Source organism: Eumetopias jubatus, unplaced genomic scaffold (assembly GCF_037043125.1).
Source record: "Eumetopias jubatus isolate StellerSeaLion01/CBP00866 unplaced genomic scaffold, mEumJub1_p1.0 scaffold_11, whole genome shotgun sequence".
NCBI lineage: Eukaryota > Metazoa > Chordata > Mammalia > Carnivora > Otariidae > Eumetopias > Eumetopias jubatus.
The window spans coordinates 111,144,959-111,165,611 of NW_028274817.1; the positions used below are offsets into that span (position 1 = coordinate 111,144,959).

At 39.4% G+C, this 20,653-nt stretch overlaps 1 protein-coding gene across 1 annotated transcript; it reads left to right on the forward strand.

Annotated features, from left to right (window-relative positions):
• The first annotated feature begins 335 nt into the window (after positions 1-335).
• Positions 336-19,888, forward strand: EIF1AX (eukaryotic translation initiation factor 1A X-linked). The gene is made up of 7 exons (XM_028122632.2): positions 336-565; positions 6,822-6,905; positions 9,270-9,373; positions 10,107-10,157; positions 13,421-13,502; positions 16,343-16,434; positions 18,803-19,888. Exons 1-7 carry the CDS (start codon positions 550-552, stop codon positions 18,806-18,808), a joined length of 435 nt encoding a protein of 144 aa, XP_027978433.1. The 5' UTR covers positions 336-549; the 3' UTR covers positions 18,809-19,888.
• The last annotated feature ends 765 nt before the right edge of the window (positions 19,889-20,653 follow it).

Consider the following 20,653-nt stretch of genomic DNA (forward strand, 5'->3'; position numbering starts at 1 on the left):
CGAGACGCGGGCTTGTCACAAAGCAGCAGAGAAGTCTGATGTCAGCCAGCAGCGGGCGCCACCTGAATCCGCCCTTTATTATGACGCCTGGGCCCCGCCCACTCCCTCCCTGACTCCTTCTCCTCCCGGCTCACGGTCCCGCCCCCCGCGTGTTCCTGCGAACTACCGTGAACGCTTCAAAAGCGCGTCACCATCCTCTCTAAGAATAGGGGGGGGGTTGGAGGGGAGAGGGGTAAGGGGGAGGGTGGTCAGTCGGCCACGCCTGCGCCGTAGGGCCGGGGGGGGCGGGCCAGCCGGCGTTGGGAGGCGGGGAAAAGCGACGCAAGCAGCCGCGACGCCATTTGCTGCAGCTGAGCGTGGGCGCAGGCGGATCTCGGAAGAACTCGGTCGCGAGACTCTCCCGCGCACGCGAGCCGGCCTGTCTTACCTGCTTGGTACCGCGAGGTCCCACGCGTCGCCCCTGGGGCCCCTCCGAGGAGTCGCCGCTCCCGCCGCCGCAGCCAAGCCCAGGATAAAAGTCGGAAACGCCGGGAGGCTTCCGTCACCGCCATGCCCAAGAATAAAGGTAATGCTGCCTGGACCCCGGGACCACGACTCCGCTCCACCCGGTCTCTCCGGCCCTGCCCCGGATTGCCCAGGCCGCAGTGACCTTCCTCTCCGCTGTGCCTCCACACGGCTGCACGATACGGACGCGATTTGGGGCTTGGGAGAGAAGCTGGGAAGTTACTACTGTCTTCCAGTTTGGTCACATTGGGGTGGAGCCGACGCCATTTTTGTAGGGCCTCCTGCGGGAGAATGTGGGCTTTTGCTCCCGATTCGCGCCAGACTGACCGCGGCGCTTTGTGGACCTGTGGGGGAGACCTCCCTGAGGCGGCCAGGGTTTCGCAAATGAGTGCCTTTGGCTTCCTGGGCAAGGAGTTAAGCCCTGAAAGCAGTTCTTAACTTTAAAAGGGTAATGCCTGCTTTAGTGACCAGGTACTCTGTGTATGGGTTTCTTTATGGATAGTTGAGTATTGTTGAGACTACTCCCTCTCCCGTGTAAACAGTGGACGAAACCTTGATGTATATTTACTTATTTAAGGTTCATTTCTAGAGATTTACTATTCCCCATCCCTTTATGGGGTTTAACTTTTTTTTTTTAACCCCCAGAACACTTGTTCCATGTTTATCCAAGTTTTCTATTTTTGTCTCATATGTTGTATATATGTGTTGGGAGTAAAGAGCTTTTAATTTTTTAAGTTCCCTCCATTCTGAGGCTAAACGTCCACAAATTACTCGTCTCGAAGATAAATTTATTTGGAATTTCCAAAATGGAAGGTCTAATATACCTAAAAGCAGAGGAGTCCTAAAGAAATTATCCTTTTTTTTTTTAGACTTAAAGGGTTTTCTGTCTTTTAAGTATCTTTATAATTTCCCAAGGAAATTGTGTCTTTATAAATATTGCTTAAGGTAATGTGTCAATAGAAACAAGGAAACTTGTATTTCCTTCAGGAGAGGAGCATATTACACAAACCACAAGAAGTTTCCTTTGGTTATTCATCCTTGAGACCCCTGCCCTGACCCAGGCCTACTTCTGTTCTCTTTTCTACTTCACAGCTGGCTCCAGGGATTCTATCCCCTGGGGTATTTGGTTGGGGTTCTTTGCAAGATTTGGTGCAGTTCCCTTAGGGCACTCCATTGTCTTCAGAAATCTAACTTGCAGGTCCTTTTTGGAGCATTTTATTGCTAATTATTCTGGGTGAAACAGAGTTCTAAAAAGTCAGTTTTCTTGTAACTTGTCCAATCCTTTATTTCCTTTTAGATGGTAATTGGATCACCTCAGTAAGTATCTTATTCTCACCTTTATTTCTAGTGATGAGATTTCCAATTCCCTCACTAACTCTAAGCTCTGATGGGCAGTAATAGTATCTGTCTTTTAATCACATTGAATTGGCACTTAGTAGATGGCTCAATAAATATTTGTTGGGTTAAGTCACCTTTTTGGTTGACTCTACGCTCAGATGAATAATAGGTTCCCCTTTGGTTCCCAGGGAACAGGACTTATACATTAAATCACATCTAGTTCACTAGCCTCTTTGAAGGTTATATTCCATTACATGGCAGTAAAAGAGAGAGGCAAGTGATCGGGGTATGGTTAATTCTGATAAATTGACAAGCAATGGAGCATTCTTTAAATAATATTTGAAGCATACAAAAAATATAATACAATGAACACCTGTGAGTCTGTTACTCTGAACTTGAAAATTAATCATTTAAAGCCCTTTGTGTCCCCCTCTCCAGTCCCCTCCTCCTGTCTTCCTCTGTTTTTGGAGGTAGTCACCATTCTCAATTTGTTTATCATTTCAGTACTTGTAAAACCAATCTCTTATGTTAATGCTTTCCAAGACCCTTGAATATTATGAGATGAGGTTTACTAATGTAGAATTAAATTCATGTTTATTTTTTTCTTCATTGGAAAAGCCAGAAGCCTTGTGAATATAATTTTGGTGATGGTTTCACAAAAATATAAATTACCACAAACTGTGTTGAATGACTTTTGCTTTGGACTGATTCTTACCAGCTTATTTCCTCTAGAATCCTCTAGATACTTTTAGCTTATTACCTCAGGAAAAAGGGTATCTTTTGGTCCACTCAAGAAGACTATTTGAGGTAAGGCGCTCCCACACTTTGAGTAAGTTACTACCTTTGCTTTTAAAATCGCCACTCCTTTAGGAATGTATGGACTACTCTGGACTGATTCAAAGAATTGCCCAACTTGGGTGTATAACTCAGTAAACAAAGCTGGTAGGATCCTTGCCCTAATGGAGCTCTCACTCTGGTTTGAAGATTTGGCATGAATGGCATGGAGCAGAAGATACTTTTTCTAGGAAATCCGTTTTCATGTCCCCTAAGAATGCCTCACATACTGAACTCTAAGGACACTGGGTGGGTCAGGAAATTGTAGAGGCCCACCTGACAATAGTACAGAGCATTGTGAGACTTCCCCCAGGACAGGTAACATGTACTTGGTTCTAGAAGTTATGTGTCTGTCTTTGCAGTGGCCGCGTGCACATTCTTGATTCTGTTTGGGCTGTGAACCTTTTGCTGCTTCCAGGTTCTTCCCATGAGTTCTTTAATATCACTACCACTTACAGCCTTTCTCCCACCTTTTGAAAAAGGCCACTAGTGTGGTTTTAGATTCTGGAATGGGAACAAAATGCTGTGGAGAGGTACCCTAATGTGAGGGCCAGGAACAACAACAAAAAAGATTAGGTTTGAATCTCTTCACCCCCACACACTGAAATATGTAAAGTGAGTTAATTCTCTGAGCTTCGGTGAACTCTGTGATAAACTGGGGATAAATGACCTATTCATAGGGTGATTCTGACAAGTAAAATGGGTGGCTTAAGTGTATAGTGGTTAAGAGTATAGTTAACTGGGGTGGGGTCTTATTCCTCACTTCAAATCCTGGATCTCACGTCTTATCATAGAGCCTTGGATAAGTCACTTAACCTTTCAAAGACTGTTATCTCTTGGGAAATGAAGAGAAAATGGTACCTATCTCATAGGCATAGGCTTGTTAAGGGTAAGTTACTGGGACAGTGAAAAATCTACTTGGATTAAAGCATAAGATAGTGGAAGAGAAGTATTAAGAGTTAAGAGGTAGATTGGTGTGGTTCGTAGGTTGAGAGATATATATATATTCTTTAAGGTGATCATGTTGTCACTGACAGAAACAAGGGTATTGATTTAGGACCAGCTTTGTAAAAAATAAAAATAGAGTTTTGAATAAAATCGAGCCTGAGAGGACAGTACCATTCACTGGAGCCATTAGAAATATGAGACCAATGCTTGGTTGAAAATAGTGGGCTTAGATGTAAAATTATTAGCATAGAAGTGATAGGTGAGAAAAATTAATTTCCTTAGAGAGTGGGTTGACAGTGGGAATTTGGAATTAATGAAGCTCCAGAGGAATAGGCATAATTGGGGGGGTGGTGGCTGGTAAAAGTCAATAGTGCAAGTGGCCCTTTAAAAGTCAGAAAAAGAAGAGTTGGGGGAAATGATCATTAGTGTCATTTAAAGTGTGTAAAACAAGGGGAGGGGGAGAATTACAGTTTCTTAAGGACAGCAGTAGATAGAATTCTAGAATCCTAAATGGTAGAAGGAATGTAGGAATGTAGAGGTACTTGGATCTTCTGTTCTAACTCCTTCATTTTACATAGTCTGTAGCTGAGATCCTGAGAGGTTTTTGTGAAAGCCCCTTTCATCCTTTACTTCTCCCTCCCTCTACATCTGGTCATCATTCTCTTGTTTCCATCTCAGAAATATCCCTCCTGTTTTTCTCTTCCTCTTCGTGGCTAGGCTAGGCCTGCTTCACTGTACAGTTTTCGTTGAAGTTTTTTTTCTTTTTGGGTAGTAAGTATATTTACCATTCAAATTTCAAAAAGTATGAAAAGTGAAATCTCTTTCCTAAACATGTCCCATTGTAAACCAGTTCTCCTCCTCACAGGCAGTCATTGTTAACCTTTTTTGTACATGCCTTTCCAGAGGTATTTTATGTATATATAAGCAAATATGAATATGCAGCTTGCTTGCTTTCTTTTGAAAACAAATTGTCTCCCATCGAAGTGCTAACCAGGCCCAACCCTGCTCCCGCAGTCTGGATTTTGCTGATTGCATCCTATTTGCATCTTGCTTTTTATTGTTTTTTTTCCTACATCCCACTGTTTGTTTATTATTATTAACATATAATGTATTATTTGTTTCAGGGGTACAGGTCTGTGGTTTATCAGTCTTACACAACACCCAGCACTCACCACAACACATACCCTCCCCAGTGTTCATCACCCAGCCACCCCATCCGCCCACCCCCTCCGCTCCAGCAACCCTCAGTTTGTTTCCTGAGATTGTCTCTTATGGTTTGTCTCTCCCGTCTTGTTTTATTTTTTTCCTTTCTTCCCCTATGATCCTCTGCCTTGTTTCTCAAATTCCACATATCAGTGAGATCATATAATTGTCTTTCTCCGATTGACTTGTTTCGCTTAGCATAATACCCTCTAGTTCCATCCACGTCATTGCAAATGGCAAGATTTCATATTTTTTTTGATGGCTGCATAATATTCCATTGTGTATATATACCACATCTTTATCCATTCATCTGTCGATGGACATCTGGGCTCTTTCATAGTTTGGCTATTGTGGACATTGGTGCTATAAACACTGGGGTGCATTTGCCCCTTCGGATCACTGTATTTGTATCTTTGGGGTAAATACCCAGTAGTGCAATTGCTGGGCCGTAGAGTAGCTGCTTTTTATTGTTTTTTATTGGACTTTGTTATTTTTTTTTTTAAGATTTTATTTATTTGAAGAGAGTACACATGAGGGGGGCTGGGGGGCCCACGTGGGGCTCTATCCCAGGACCTGGAGATCATGAACTGAGCCCAAAGCATACTGACTGAGCCACCCAGGTGCCCCTGGACTTTGTTTTTTTTTTAGATTAGTTACATTTGTAGGGAAATGAGCAGAAACTAGAATTCTCATATTACCCCAGCATGTTGTTAACATCTTACATGAGCCAGTATAGATACATTATTACTAACAAGTCCATAGGTTACATTAAGGTTCATTCTTTATGTTGTACATTGTGTGGGTTTTGACGAATGTATAATGACATGTATCCACCATCACAGTATCATACAGAATAGTAATTTAACTGCCCTGAAAGTCCTCTGTGTTCCACATATTCATCAGCCCTCTCCCCAACTCATGTCAACTACTGATTTTTTTATTTTATTTTATTTTTTTTACTGTGTCTATAGTTTTGCCTTTTCCAAAATGTTGTAATCATACTATTCAGCCTTTACGGGTTCCTTCTTTCCCTTAACAGTTTGCATTTAAGGTTCTTTAATGTCTTTCGGGAACTCGATAGCTCATTTCTTTTTATTGCTCCATTGTGTCAATGAACCACAGTTTGTTTATTCACCTACTGAAGGACATCTTCGTTGTTTCCAAGTTCACAAATTAGTGCCTTGTGTTTTTAACTTCAAATACTTTGCTCAGTGAATCTTTCCTACCCGGTATAAGATAAAACTCTCAAAGCAGCCAGAGTTGTTTTCCCTCTACCACAAAATCAATGTATCCTATTCCAGGAGCTATAACTTGACCCCCAGCCCCCACCCCAAGTCATCCTACTTGATTGAACTCAGACTTTTCATGGGGAGGTCCTGTAAAAGAGGGAGCTTATTTATATAGAAATTTATGGGTAACCCGTTATATCTCCCACCCTGGCCCTTGTGGGTCACTGTAGGAGGGGTTCACTGAGAAATGTGCTCAACCAAGTGGTCATTATGGTCCAGGAACTTTGGTCACTGAACGCAGATGTTCTCAGGGATCTATATAATTTTATGTAATACCTTCTTCTGGTTTATTTGTATTTTATGTCAGAAATAACCCAAAAGGAATTTTTTTTTTAAGATTATATTTATTTATTCATGAGAGACAGAGAGAGGGAGGGAGAGAGAGAGAGAGAGGCAGAGGGAGAAGCAGGCTCCCAAGGAGCAGGGAGCCCGATGCGGGACTCAATCCCAGGACTCCGGGATCATGACCTGAGCCGAAGGCAGATGCCCAACCATCTGAGCCACCCAGGCACCCCCCAAAAGGAATTTCTAAGAAGGGTAGGGGAGTGATGTGTTTGATATCATTGGAAATTGTAAATTTAATATGATTGGGTGACCACATTAGGTGAATTTTTAAATTTAAATGATTTTTTAAAGGCATGTTGTGAGTCATTTATTTCTTTAATACTATTGTACAGATAACGTCTTTATCTTTAAAACCATCAGGTAAAGGAGGTAAAAATCGACGCAGAGGTAAGAATGAGAATGAATCTGAAAAAAGAGAGCTGGTGTTCAAAGAAGACGGACAAGGTAAGCATTTCTGTGAGGGTTTTTTTTTTAGTAACAGTTTTCTTTTTTTTAATATGGAATTTCAATGTCTAAACATGAAAGACAGAACTATTCATAACCCTGAGCAATGACATCCTATGCCCCTCTTTGCCCTTCTCTGTTCCTCAGCCCTCCACGCCTCTCTAGAGTGCCTCTAATCATTCCCTGGTATCCTGTGTGCAATGAGGATTGGAGGCATTTCTGTAAATGTCTGGATTTCATTGTTTTGTGCATGAACACTCAAGAATGAATTGTACAGTTCAGAGGGAATTAAGCCTCAAAAGCTGAGGTTAACAATTGGCATGATTTAGTAGACCGTTTTTGATAGTAAATGGTGCTTCGTAGTATTTTTATTAGACCATGGATTTTTGAGGGATGAATTAGAGGCCTTTCCCTCACTTCTCAATGCCATTAGCATATAATTTCAGGACATAGAATACAGTGAAACTGAACAATTGACTTTTCCAAACTAAGATGCATAACACTAGTTTCCTGTATTTTTGAGCAATTTCAAACCTTTGGGAAAGTTGCAGTATTAATACAGTGAACTCCCTTAAACCCTTCACTGTGTGTGTGTGTGTTTCTTGAACCATTTTAAAGCTTGCAGGTTGCAGACATCATACTTTTACCTTACCTGCTGCATTATGTTTCTTAAGGATATTCTCTTACATAATCACAATAGAATTAAATCACACTCAGATAATTTAACATGAATATATTATATATCTAGTATATAATCTGTTTTTGAAGTTTCCAGTTATCCCAATAATTTCCAGCATATTTTAACAAAGAACTTTTTTTGATTGTCTTTTTATAGAACTTCAGTGGATTTTGTTCATGGCTGTGTTTATATAAGCCACTAAAAATGAAGCGTGTTTTGTGGCTAAAAGACCTTTTTGTTTCTTAGCCTTAGTCAGGCTTGCCTCCATTAGCAGTTGACTTCATTATGACCACCACTACTTTTTTCGTATTTTTTCCTCACTTTTTTTTTTTTTTTTAAGATTTTATTTATTTGACAGAGACACAGCGAGAGAGGGAACACAAGCAGGGGGAGTGAGAGAGGCTGCCTTTGAATTGGCCCACCACGTTGTGGCTCTAGGTTCAGTATATTCTGAGCAAGTCACTTCAGCATGCTAACCCCACAGTTGAGCCTTTCAAAGTTAGGTCTCACTATACTTAAAATCAGTGGATATTCCCTTTGGGGGTCAGTCTTATGTACAAGTTGAGTAAGCTAAAGGTTCTGAAGCAGTGCCCGCCTCCGCCCCAGGTCTTCTGTCATTTAATGACAAGAGCAGAACAGACAGGCCCATGTGCAAGCTAATGCTCATCATCTCAGTTTTCCAAATGGCAGTAAAACCAGGTGGATTCCTGGGTTTCCTTTTGGAAAGATTTTGATTAAAAATTGGGCATTTTGCCTGAGAACATCTTTCTGGCTCTACAAAAACTTTAGAATAATGACTTTTCTAATATAACAAAGACATTACTGGGGCGCCTGGGTGGCTCAGTCAGTTAAGTGTCTGCCTTCAGCTCAGGTCATGATTCCAGGGTCCTGGAATCGAGCCCCACATCGGGCTCCCTGCTCACCTGGAAGCCTGCTTCTCCCTCTCCCTCTGACCCTCCCCCCACTCATGCTCTCTCTCACTCTCGCGCTCATTCTCTCTCTATCTCTCAAATAAAATCTTTAAAAAAAAAAAAAAAACAGACATTACTAGCATTAAGCTACTTGTATTTGCCAAATGTACCAAAAATTGTGTTGAGATTAGCCTCTGAAGGATCTGAGGGAAAGGAGATCCAAGTTTGGGAGACGTTCCAAATGTGAGAGATTGATGAGGTGTAATGTACGTTTTCAGGCATGCTGCCTTGGTCTCCAAAATTAAGCATACAGTTATGAAGATAGTAGTCCTTCTGCTTATTCAAATGAGTAGATAATTAAAGCATTTCCGATAGCAGAGATAGCTTGTTATAGAAATGACATCATGGAGTCTAGATTATGGCTCTGCCATTAACTAGCTTAGTGTTTATTAATCCCTAGTATTTATTTTACACATATTTATTCCTGGTCAATATACCTATGTGTTCTAGTCTGTTTTGTTTTGTTTTAGATTTATGTATTTATCTTAGGGCGGAGGGAGAGGGAGAGAGAATCTGAAGCAAACTCTGTGCTGAGCATGGAGCCCGATGTGGGGCTTGATCCCAGAATCCTGAGATCATGACCTGAGCCAAAACTAAGAGTTGAACTGTGCCACCCAGGCTCCCCTGTTCTAGTCAGTTTTGTGTGGACTTTTAAGTTGTCTGTTACGAAAAGTTGAACACTATTCCTGTACACTTTTGTTTTCCCTCCCCCAGAGTATGCTCAAGTAATCAAAATGTTGGGAAATGGACGATTAGAAGCGATGTGTTTTGATGGTGTAAAGAGGTTATGTCACATCAGAGGGAAATTGAGAAAAAAGGTAGGTGTGGAAATTTGTTTTACTTTAAAATTGTGATTAAGAGGGGAAAATGGCTCTATAGTTTTTATGAGTCTAGGATCTCATTTTTGGAAGTTCCCCAAAGATTTCAGTAGAACAGTGATTTACCTATAATAAAACAGCCAACTCCTTGATGGTAATTTTATATGGATTCTATTTAAAGACACATTTGCATCACCTTTGTTTTTTCTACTCAAAATGTTTAGCCTGAATCTAATCATGAAGAAACTATCAACAAATCCAAATTGAGGGAGACCTGCAAAACAAATGGCCTGGCTCTTAATACAATGTTAATGATCTTAAAGGGGGCGGGGGGAACTATTCCAGTTGAATGGAGATGAAAGAAACCTAATGGTTAAATGGGGTAGGTGGCCTATGTTTGGATTCTGGTTTGAGGGTGGGGGCAGTAGTTGTAAAGAGTGTTAAAATAATTTGAATATGAATTACATTAAGTATTATGGTGATAATAAATTTCCTGAATGGGCTGCCTTGAAAAGGAATGATTAATTTCCTATCATAGTGGGTGTTGAGGCAGATATATTAATTGGGTAAAAATCCCTCCAACTCTGATTTTTATATGGGTATTTTTTAATCCTGTTACCAAGTATAGGTACTTCACCCACAGTTGGGTGAATAGTATTTTATGGAAAGACTGACTCAATGTTGCTTTGATTCTTTATTTTTAAATATGACATGCAGTGACTTTCTTTCATAGGTTTGGATAAATACTTCAGACATTATATTGGTTGGTCTCCGAGACTATCAGGTAAAAGTGTGTGTGTGTGTGTGTGTGTGTATTTTTTTTTCTCATCGTTCACTTGGTTGAATTTTGTGAGCCATTAATGCTTAGAACTTTCGTCATGACTGTATTTGACTGGTTTCACCCCAGCATGCTGCTCACCACTGTGTCAACAAACATTTCGTAAGGGCCAGTTAAGTTTTTTAGGTATTGTGCTAGGTACCCTAGGCATCGTGGTTCCCAAATGGTCATTCTGTGGAGTCTACATTTTCGCTGTGGAAAAAATAACAGGCAATGTGAATTTTTCATAAAGCTAAATGGCCTTTTTTTCCCCTTTTTTGATATTTAAAAAGTTTCCTTTTTTGGAATGAGTGATGTTATATAGTGGTGGTTTTGTTCGTGTTCTTATTTGTTAAAATAAAAATTTAATCTTACGTTGGACCTCCCATGGCAATTTTTCTTTTCTTTTTAATTTATACGTGTTGAAATCAAAATCTGGAAACTTACTGTAGTGGATACACCTGAATGAGTCAAGCTCCCATCCCAGAAAGTGTTTATGGCCTGGTAGTGAAAAAAATAAGACAGGCACACAAGTAATTACAGTACAAACCATGATAGAATTTGAGCACTTAGAGGAAAAAATGGTACTTCCCCTTCATGATCTCAACCTGGAGACTACTCATTGTGGGTCTCTGTAGTCCGTTTGGTTTCTACCTATTGGAACTCATCACCATATGTTTAATCACATCGTGAGTGACATTTCTGTTTTTATAACCTTGATCCTGCTTTGATTTTTTAAGATATATATTCCAGAATAAAGAATTAAAATCTTCATTTTAAATTAGTGGTTCTCAACCATGAGTGAATTTTTTCCTCCAGGGACCATTTGGCAGTGCCTGGAGACATTTCTGGTTGTCACAACTGGGGGAGGCAGTGTTGTTGGCATATAATGGAAAGTGACCAGGGGTGATGCCAAATATCCTACATTGCACAGGACAGTCCCTACAGCAAAGAATTACCCAGCCCAAAATGTGAACAATGCAAAAAAAGCCTGCTTTAATTAATACCATTTTGGGTTGCCTGGGTGGCTCAGGTAAGCATCCGACTCTTGATTTCAGCTCAGGTCATGCGTGATCCCAGGGTCATGAGATCAAGCCCTGCATTGGGCTCCTTGCTGGGTGTGGAGCTTGCTTAAGATTCTCAGGCGCCTGGGTGGCTCGGATGGTTAAGCGTCTGCCTTCGGCTCAGGTCATGATCCCAGGGTCCTGGGATCGAGTCCTGCATCAGGCTCTCTGCTCCTTGGGAGCCTGTTTCTCCCTCTGCCTGCCTCTCTCTGTCTCTCATGAATAAATAAATAAAATTAAAAAAAAAAAAAATTCTCACTCTCCTGTGTCCGTCCTGCCCTGCCCCCCAACCCCCGACAGGGGTGCACTCTCTCTCTAACAAAACAAACAAAATACCATTCTGATGTCCAATTTCTTCTTTTGATCTTAAAAATAGCCCCAGAAGTAGGAAGGATAATTAGTTCTGTTTGACAGATAAGGAAACCAAGGTGTGAAAACAGGTACCATTCTTTTTTTTTTTTTTTTTAAAGATTTGATTTATTTATTTGACAGAGACACAGCGAGAGACGGAACACAAGCATGGGGAGTGGGAGAGGAAGAAGCAGGCTTCCCACTGAGCAGGGAGCCTGATGCGGGGCTCAATCCCAGGACCCTGGGACCATGATCTGAGCTGAAGGCAGATGCCAAACGACTGAGCCACCCAGGCGCCCCAAAAACATGTACCATTCTGACTCTAAAATGACAGACAAGATCAACTTTCTGATTCTTAAATCTCCCACAAACCACCTTCTCTACCCTTGCCACTTAAAGGGTGATCCAGGGACCAGTGGCATCACTGGCTTTTGGGAACTTGTCAGAAATGCAGGTTTTTGGACCCCACCCCAGTCCTCCTAAATTGGAATATGCATTTTAACAATTTACCTTTGAGCTTCTATAAACATTACAGTTCAAGATGTACTGGTTTGAATCACACTGCCTTTGCATCACTGTTCCTCTTTGTAGCCATCAGGACCTGCTTTTAGATCCAAAGAACTTTTTGAAGTTGAAACAATCAACTTCAATACTTTCTCTTAACTGAGTTGGATTCTTTTCAAATGGGAAAGTGTGAACATTCTATGGCAGTAATTTTCAGTGGGACGTTTGCATCAGAACCACTTAAAAGAGCTTTTAAAAATACAGATTCATGAGCTTCACTCCATCTCTACTAATCTATCTTCAGGAAATAAGCTCCACTGGAGATTCCAGTCAGTTCATATTCTAAGAACCACTGATTCATGGAAAGGTAAATTAATTTCCTTAGGTGATTACGCAGTCTCAATTTTTTAGACTGTTTAATCCTGTAAATTACGGTCCCAGGGAATTTTTGTATTTCAAAAGACTTATAGGGTGCCTGGGTGGCTCAGTCATTAAGCGTCTGCCTTGGGCTTAGGTCATGATCCCAGGGTCCTGGGATCGAGCCCCATGTCGGGCTCCCTGCTTGGCAAGAAGCCTGCTTCTCCCTTCCACTCCCCCTGCTTGTGTTCCTTCTCTCGCTGTGTCTCTCTCTGTCAAATAAATAAAAATCTTTAAAAAAAGACTTCTAATCAAAGGATAATAGTAAATAACTTAGAAAAGATTGGGTTTGCACAGTTCTGCTCTTTTTAAAGTGAGATCTGTAAATATCTTCCTTAAGCTTGTTGATCGTCATTCATTTATGCATGTAAGCAGCTTCATACTATATAATCCTAAGGATGTTTTTTAGAAGATAGGAGAAAACTTTATTTTTTAAGTTGTTTGTTTCGATACTTCTCTTTTTTTAAGCTTTTGAGAGAGAGAGAGCACAAGCAGGGTGAGAGGCAAATGGGGAAGGAGAGGAACAAGCAGACTCCCTGCTGAGCAGGGAGCCTGATGCAGGGGCCCCATCCCAGGACCCCGAGATCATGACCCAAGCTGAAATCAGATGCTTAACCGACTGAGCCACCCAGGTGCCCATAATACTTATTTTTTTTAACTTTAATTCTGGTATAATTAACAATATAGTCATTCAACATTACGGAAATTATAGTGTATATGGAAAGTGACCCAGTGCTCATGACAGCAAGTGCACTGGGTAGGAGAAAACTTTAAAATGTGAAAAAAGATTGTAACGACCGTTTTTAATTTTTTTATCCAGTTTGAAAATGATTTGGGATAATAATGGATAATATTTTGGCATAATCTGTTCTAAAAGTTAATTGTCTTTTTCAGGATAATAAAGCCGATGTAATTTTAAAATACAATGCAGATGAAGCTAGGAGTCTGAAGGCATATGGCGAGCTTCCAGAGCATGGTAATGTCTAAGTTATTTTATTGACCTGTCATATGGTGTTAGTACTTGGTGTTATTTAGGTGAAGGAATTTTGGTAGAATTTTGCATATTTACTTTTGTGCTTACATGGTTCATTTTAAGTATGCCTGCTTATACTTCATAATACTGGATACCTTAAAAAAGTAACTGGGATTCTGTCCTTAATAAATACACTCTTTGGTGTGGAGTTACACTTTATAAACTCTGAACTTCTGCCTAATACCAATCAAAGGAATACTTTCGTTACAGTATTTATTTCACAGTAACTTTCTCAAGAGATTGTCAGTGTTCATCTACTTTAAATGTAAAGCAAGGAGGGCGCCTGGGTGGCTCAGTTGGTTAAGCGACTGCCTTCGGCTCAGGTCATGATCCAGGAGTCCCTGGATCGAGTCCCACATCGGGCTCCCTGCTCGGCAGAGAGTCTGCTTCTCCCTCTGACCCTCCCCCCTCTCATGTGCTCTCTGTCTCTCTCTCTCTCTCTCATTCTCTCCGTCTCAAAAAAAAAAAAAAAAAAAGTAAAGCAAGGATAGTAGTTACTCTTGTTGATTTTTATAAAGTTTTCAGTTCTTACCCTAGTATCATAAGATCCCATAGGATTTTTTAAAACCAACATTCTTTGTTTCTCTGTTACCAATACAAAAGTTATGCATTCTTTTTTTTTTTTAAGATTTTATTCATTTCAGAGAGGGAGGGTGAGAGAGAGAGAGCGCAAGCAAGCATGAGTTGGGGGAGGAGGGGGAGGGGGAGAAGCAGACTCCCTGCTGAGCAGAGAGCCTGATAAAGGGATCCATCCCAGGAGTCTGGGATCATGACCTGAGCCAAAGGCAGACACTTAACTGACTGAGCCACCTAGGCACCCCAAAAGTTATGCATTGTTATGCGGAAAACTTAAATAAAACAAAAATAAGTCCCTCATAACCTCACCAAAGGGGAAATGTCCTTTACATACTACTTTGTAAGCCTACCTTTTTCATTTGATGTTTTTGTTTTGTAGTGTTTTTTGTTTGTTTTGGTTCTCTTGCATATTATTATGAAAACAATATTTTACTTAAGCATGAAAAGCCTACTGAAATTATTTCCATGACATTTTCAGTCTAGGAAATGCTAGTATATTGGGGACTAGGACCAGCACCTCCCAGTTCATTTTCATTGCTTAGGGGTAATCATGATTTGACTAAAGTTTCTGATTGATGAGTCTGTCTGGTGATGGGTAGGTAAGTTGTTAGCATGTGCTCTAACCATTTTTTTAGGCATAGCTGGAAGTTGTAATAGTTTCAGAATTTGTGTAACTGGAGCCTGCCTTACTAAAAATATCTTTGTGAAATAGTTGGGACTACATCACCCTAAAAAGCTTTTGCACAGTGAAAGAAACCAACAAAACAAAGTGGCAACCTATTGAATAGGAGAAGATACTTGGCAAATGATGTATCTAATAAATGGTTTATATCCAAAATATGTAAAGAACTCCTACAACTTGGGGCGCCTGGGTGGCTCAGTTGATTAAGCGTCTGCCTTAGGCTCAGGTCATTATCCCAGGGTTCTGGGATCGAACCCCACATCGGGCTCCCTGCTCAGCAGGGGAGTCTGCCTCTCCCTCTGCCCCTCCCCCTGCTCATGCGTGCGTGCTCGCTCAAATTAAAAAAGATTTTATTTATTTGAGAGCAAAAGTGAGAGGTCACAGAGGGGAGATCACTGAGCCACCCAGATGCCCCAAATAAAATCTTTAAAAAAAAAAAAAAAAAAACTACAACTGAATGCCTAAAAATCCTCCCAAATAATCCAGTTAAAAGTGGGCAGAGGACCTGAATAGACACTTTACACAGAAGACGTAGGAAGGCCAATAGGCCTGTGAAAAGAGCTTAGCATCACTAATCATCAGGGAAATGCAAATCAAAACCATCCCCTCGCCCCAGTCAGAATATCTGGTATCAAAAAGACAAATAACAAGTGTTGGTGAAGATGGGGAGAAAAAGGAACCCTCGTGCACCATTGGTGGGAATGAAAACTGGTGCAGCTACTGTGGAAAACAGTATGGAGGTTCCTCAAAAAGTTAAACATAAAAATACCATTCAATTCAGTAATTCCACTACTGGATATTTACCCACAGAAAACGAAAGCACTTACTTGGAAAAATGTGTGTACCCTTGTGTTTATTGCAGCATTATTTACAATAGCCAAGATACGGAAGCAACTCAAGTGTCCACTGATAGATAAATGGATAAAGAACATATGGTTGACACACACATACACTGGAGTATTACTCAGACATAAAAACAAATGAAATCTTGCCATTTGTAATAACATGGTTGGACCTTGAGGGTATTATGCCAGGTGAAATAAATCAGAGAGACAAATACCATATGATTTCAGTTAGACATGTGGAATCTAAAAAAACAAAAAAATGAACAAACAGCAAAGAGAGAAATAGACTCATAAATCTAGAGGAGATAAACCAGTGGTTGCTGGGGGGTTGGGGGGGGTAGGTGAAATCGGTGAAGGGGATTAAAAGTTACAAACTACCAGTACTAAAATAAGTCACAGGGATGAAAAGTGCAGCATGGGGAATATAGTCAATAATATTGTAATAACTTTGGTGACAGATGGTAACTATGTTTATTCTGGTGAACATATTGTAGTGTATATAATTGTCAAATCAACTATGTTGTGCACTTGAAATTAATATATATGTCAACTATACTTGAATTGGTATGTTTGACTCAAGAGTCTTTATACTTCAACATTTAGTATCAGACCACTTTTAGTGCACAGTTACTCATTTTAATATCATCTTGGTTATATGAGTGTGTTTATTGTTTCTTTAGCTAAAATCAATGAAACTGATACATTTGGTCCTGGAGATGATGATGAAATTCAGTTTGATGACATTGGAGATGATGATGAAGACATCGATGATGTGAGTAGATGCATCTTGCATTTTCCAACTTTTGTTTCTGAATTATCCGCAGAGAAACCAGCCTTTTCTCCTATCTTTTAAACTAAAAATGTTGAATAGTTAAATTAGGGTATATTTCAAGACTTGTCCATGAATTAAAATAGTATAATATAGAAAGAAGACAGCTAGTCAAACTGTTAAACTTTGAAAATTCTTAAAATCTTTTCAATATTTCGGGCGCCTGGGTGGCTCAGTCGCTAAGCATCTGCCTTCGGCTCAGGTTGGGATCGAGCCCCACGTCGGGCTCGCTGCTCGGCGGGAAGCCTGCTTCTCCCTCTCCCACTCCTCCTGCTTGTGTTCCCTCTCTCACTATGTCTCTCTCTGTCAAATAAATAAATCTTTAAAAAAAAAATCTTTTCAACATTTCTTCCAGAAAAGATGAGTATTTGTTTTGGCGATATGAATGCTAGGCATTGGAATCATAACTTGTTTAAAAGTGTCTAAAGAGATACTAGTATGTTAAAAGAAGAATCTTGTTTGTACAGCTTGATATGAAGCATTGGAATTACAACATTTTTTTTTAGAAGATTTTATTCAGTTGTTTTAGAGAGAGCACATGGGAGGTGGGCAGAGGGAGAGAGAGAATCCCGAGCAGACTCTGCCCTGATCATGGATCCCAACGCAGGGCTCTGTCCCACAACCCTGAGATCATGGCCTGAGCCAAAACCAAGAGTCAGACGCTTGACCAGCTGAGCCACCCACACACCCCAAAAGGTCTCAAATTTAACAAGACTTTTAACATATGTTGTAATTCCAGGGGCGCCTCTCTCCCTCTGCCCCTCCCCCAAATGTGTGATCTCTTTCTAAAATAAATAAATAAATCTTTAAAAAGTTGAGACCTTTTGCCAATTACTTATGACAGTCTGTTGGATATGCCCTGTTGCCAAACTCTTGGTTTGGAGTTGGTGTGTTTTAGGAAAATGTATTATTTTTCTGAAAGGTAAAGCAGTGATGCTCACAAGAGCAAATGCCCTTTTGCTGTTAACAGTATTCAAATGAAATTCATACTTAGTTTCTGGCAATATAAATAATTGTAGTAGTATTATAAGTTATTCCTAACTCCAGTGTGGGCTCTTTTTCAACTTCTTAAAGTAAAAATGTAGTTCAGAACCCACATGTGTATATAAATCTAAAAATAATTATGCTTATGTTTGTTTGGTTTGATTCAAAGATGAAATTTTAGTGTACCTGGGGCAGTTGTTCCTAAGACTGTGCAACACAATTACCAGAGCCTTTCAGAAATACTAAGGCTCATCTTCGGGAAGTCTGAGTTAGGCATCAGAAGTGATAACCCACTACCAGGATTCTATAATTAATATTTTTATACCTGATTTATCATATATATCTAACTATCTTTATTCATCCATCAATCCATCTTATATTTTGATGCATCTTCAGACCATTTAGAATACTCAGGGTGAATTAAGGATTTGAGTATATATCCTCCATGTGTATATGCGTTTATAAATTTTTACATAAATATATCATTCTTTTTTTTAATGTACTTCCATTTAGAGACCCTGAGCCACAGAATTCTTGTGACTGAATTGTTAATGATACTTTGACAGTAGATTTATTGATTATATTCTGTGACCAGAACCTGACATGGAATTGTGTTGTAAATTAAGGGCAATCCAAACATTTTTAGAGCTGGGGTAGGTCTCTTTTGGAAATTAAGAACCTAATCAGAGAACACTTTTGAATATGAATTTGAATACACTGAGGTGTATTTGTTTAGGAAAATGTATTATTTTCCTAATTGAGGATCTAGACAGGGTTAAGATTTTCTAAGGAAAAAACTTCTGAAATCTATGCCAGTGATGCCTTGGAATTGGACCCAGTAAGCTGGCAGGGAAAGAGATGGTAAAAGATGGTGGATACTAAAGGAATTTGAGTTATCTTGAACGTTTTGCAAGGGTTGCCTTGTTACCACCAGAGAACCCTACTTTTCCAAGACATTTCTCCAGATGGTTTATAGGTATGCTAGCCTTTTTTCCTGTACCCAGGTTGAGAGGAGAATTTGGTTACTGTCAGATTTGTCCCTTTCTCAGATAATACTCCTGTGTCTGCTCCCACCCCAGAATAAAAAATCTCTCATCACTAACACAAAAGGGGGGAGACAGTAAACTTTATTAAGAATATTCTGCATAGCATGACATTCTGAAAGAGGTTGTAAAGATTTACTGGCAACAAACTGTAATTGAGAAAAACCCTGTGTATAGAATTTCCTCTTCAAAGACAGCCTTAGGGTGTGCAAGCCTCCCTTATGTGGTAGACTGCTGGAATATAAGAATTCTTTCATTTGATCTGATGTTCTTTTCCCTTCCAGATCTAAATTGAATTCAACATTTTACATTCCAATTTCTCTGAGGATTGTTCCAACAATTTGGATTTTGGCTGTGACCTGTTAAAGAAGATTAAAATTTCATTAGCATGAGTGCAATTTGTTAAAGCAGACTGATTTGTTTCTAAGGTATTTCTTTAAAAACTGGTAATCCTGAATTCTCTTAAGTGAAAAGTTAAACCCCCTTTGTTCTTTTGATGTATTGGAGCTTATGGGTAAAAGACCACATCTACTATTTTTAAAAAGAGGGGAGAAATGCATTACTGCCTTTCCTACTTTGACCCCTTCCCGTAAGTAAATGAATGTTCTGAATAAACCATTTGCCCTGCACTCATTATGGATTATGAGTAAGCCCTACCTTTGACTAGCCTGTTGACTGTATATTCCAGTTACTTTGATGTTCCCTTGAGATTTTGATACAGTTTAAAGGAGGCAGAACTCTGCATTTGAAGTAAAAAATAATTAGGTCTGTTTTTCATATTTAAGTACCATGTGGCTATTTTTGTACTAATTTTGATATCATATACATTCTTTTCATGATCTTATTTTGCCACTATAAATGTTATCAGCAAAAAAGTATTTCCAAAATGCAGGTTTTAGAACCTGGGTTTTAATAGCAATTTTTAATTTGTAAGGTTAGTAGTTACAGGAATTGAACAGTAGGTGGCACCCAGTCATCTTAACATTGAAACGTTGCTGTAGTTGTCAATTTTTTTTCTTACTGTGCATAGGAAATTTCCCAAACAAGAAAAGATTGTTTTGATCATGTGCATGTATGTAGAATATTTTTAAAGAACAAAAATATTGTTAAAAGTGTCATTTTATTTCAGAAGTCATATACCTATAAGCTATAATTTTGAGTGCTTTATAAACACCTGAATTATGTATAAATGAAAACTTAATTTCCTAACAACTGTACAAACTAAGCCTTTTTCAAACTATCCCTAAGCTGGGAAAAGAGGAGGGGAATAACAATTTACTGAAAAGATGGTTTCTCATTTTAAAATGGGAGAGCTACAGCTGAGAAATATAATAAAGACAATGTCATCTGCAGAGTATATTATACCTTGACTTTGTGTTTAGGATGTATTTTATTGTGTGTAAAGATTTGTTTTGCTTGTATTTGTTTTCAACTCTACAAAGATGAAATTAATGGCTGGGCTATTTAGACCTCACTAGCCACATTGAAATCTTATGCAACTTTAAAAGAAGAGGTCCATCATTAAGGTAATGAAGCTTTTATTCTACCGGTCTCCAGGGGTGTTTTCAATGATGAAAAGTACTACAAAGGGAAATAAACCTTCATGTGGCTTCAAAAAATAAGCAAATCTTCTCTAATCTCATTGCTTATTCCTAAGTGTGCAAACTCTGGAATCAGAATCTGAGGTACTATAAAACATTATTAAATCAAAGAATAGAAATGAGTAGACAGTTGGAATTCATGTTTCTTAATTCTCTGGAGTTCTGAACACTTACCCTAGATGGAATGCATCCAAGACCATAAGCTGGTTTTTTTAAGACTTGTAAGAAACTAGCCTTGAAGAATTAACCTAGTGATTATCTTCATCAAAATCTAAACTTAAGATATTTAGGCTTCTGTACAAAAAGTGTTTTGCTAAATTTGTGGTGTATATATAGATCCTTTTTCCATGTTGTTTTACCAAGAATGTTGTAACTCTGCATCTGTGGTACAGTTCATGGTAGGGATGGTACAACTCACACATTAGCTTTTCTACTTACCTCCTCTAACAAATATGGTTCGTCTAAAGATTCTTAAATTATAACTATGGTCCCCATTCATGTGTGTGTTAGTGATATTTTTTTTTCCTTGCCTAT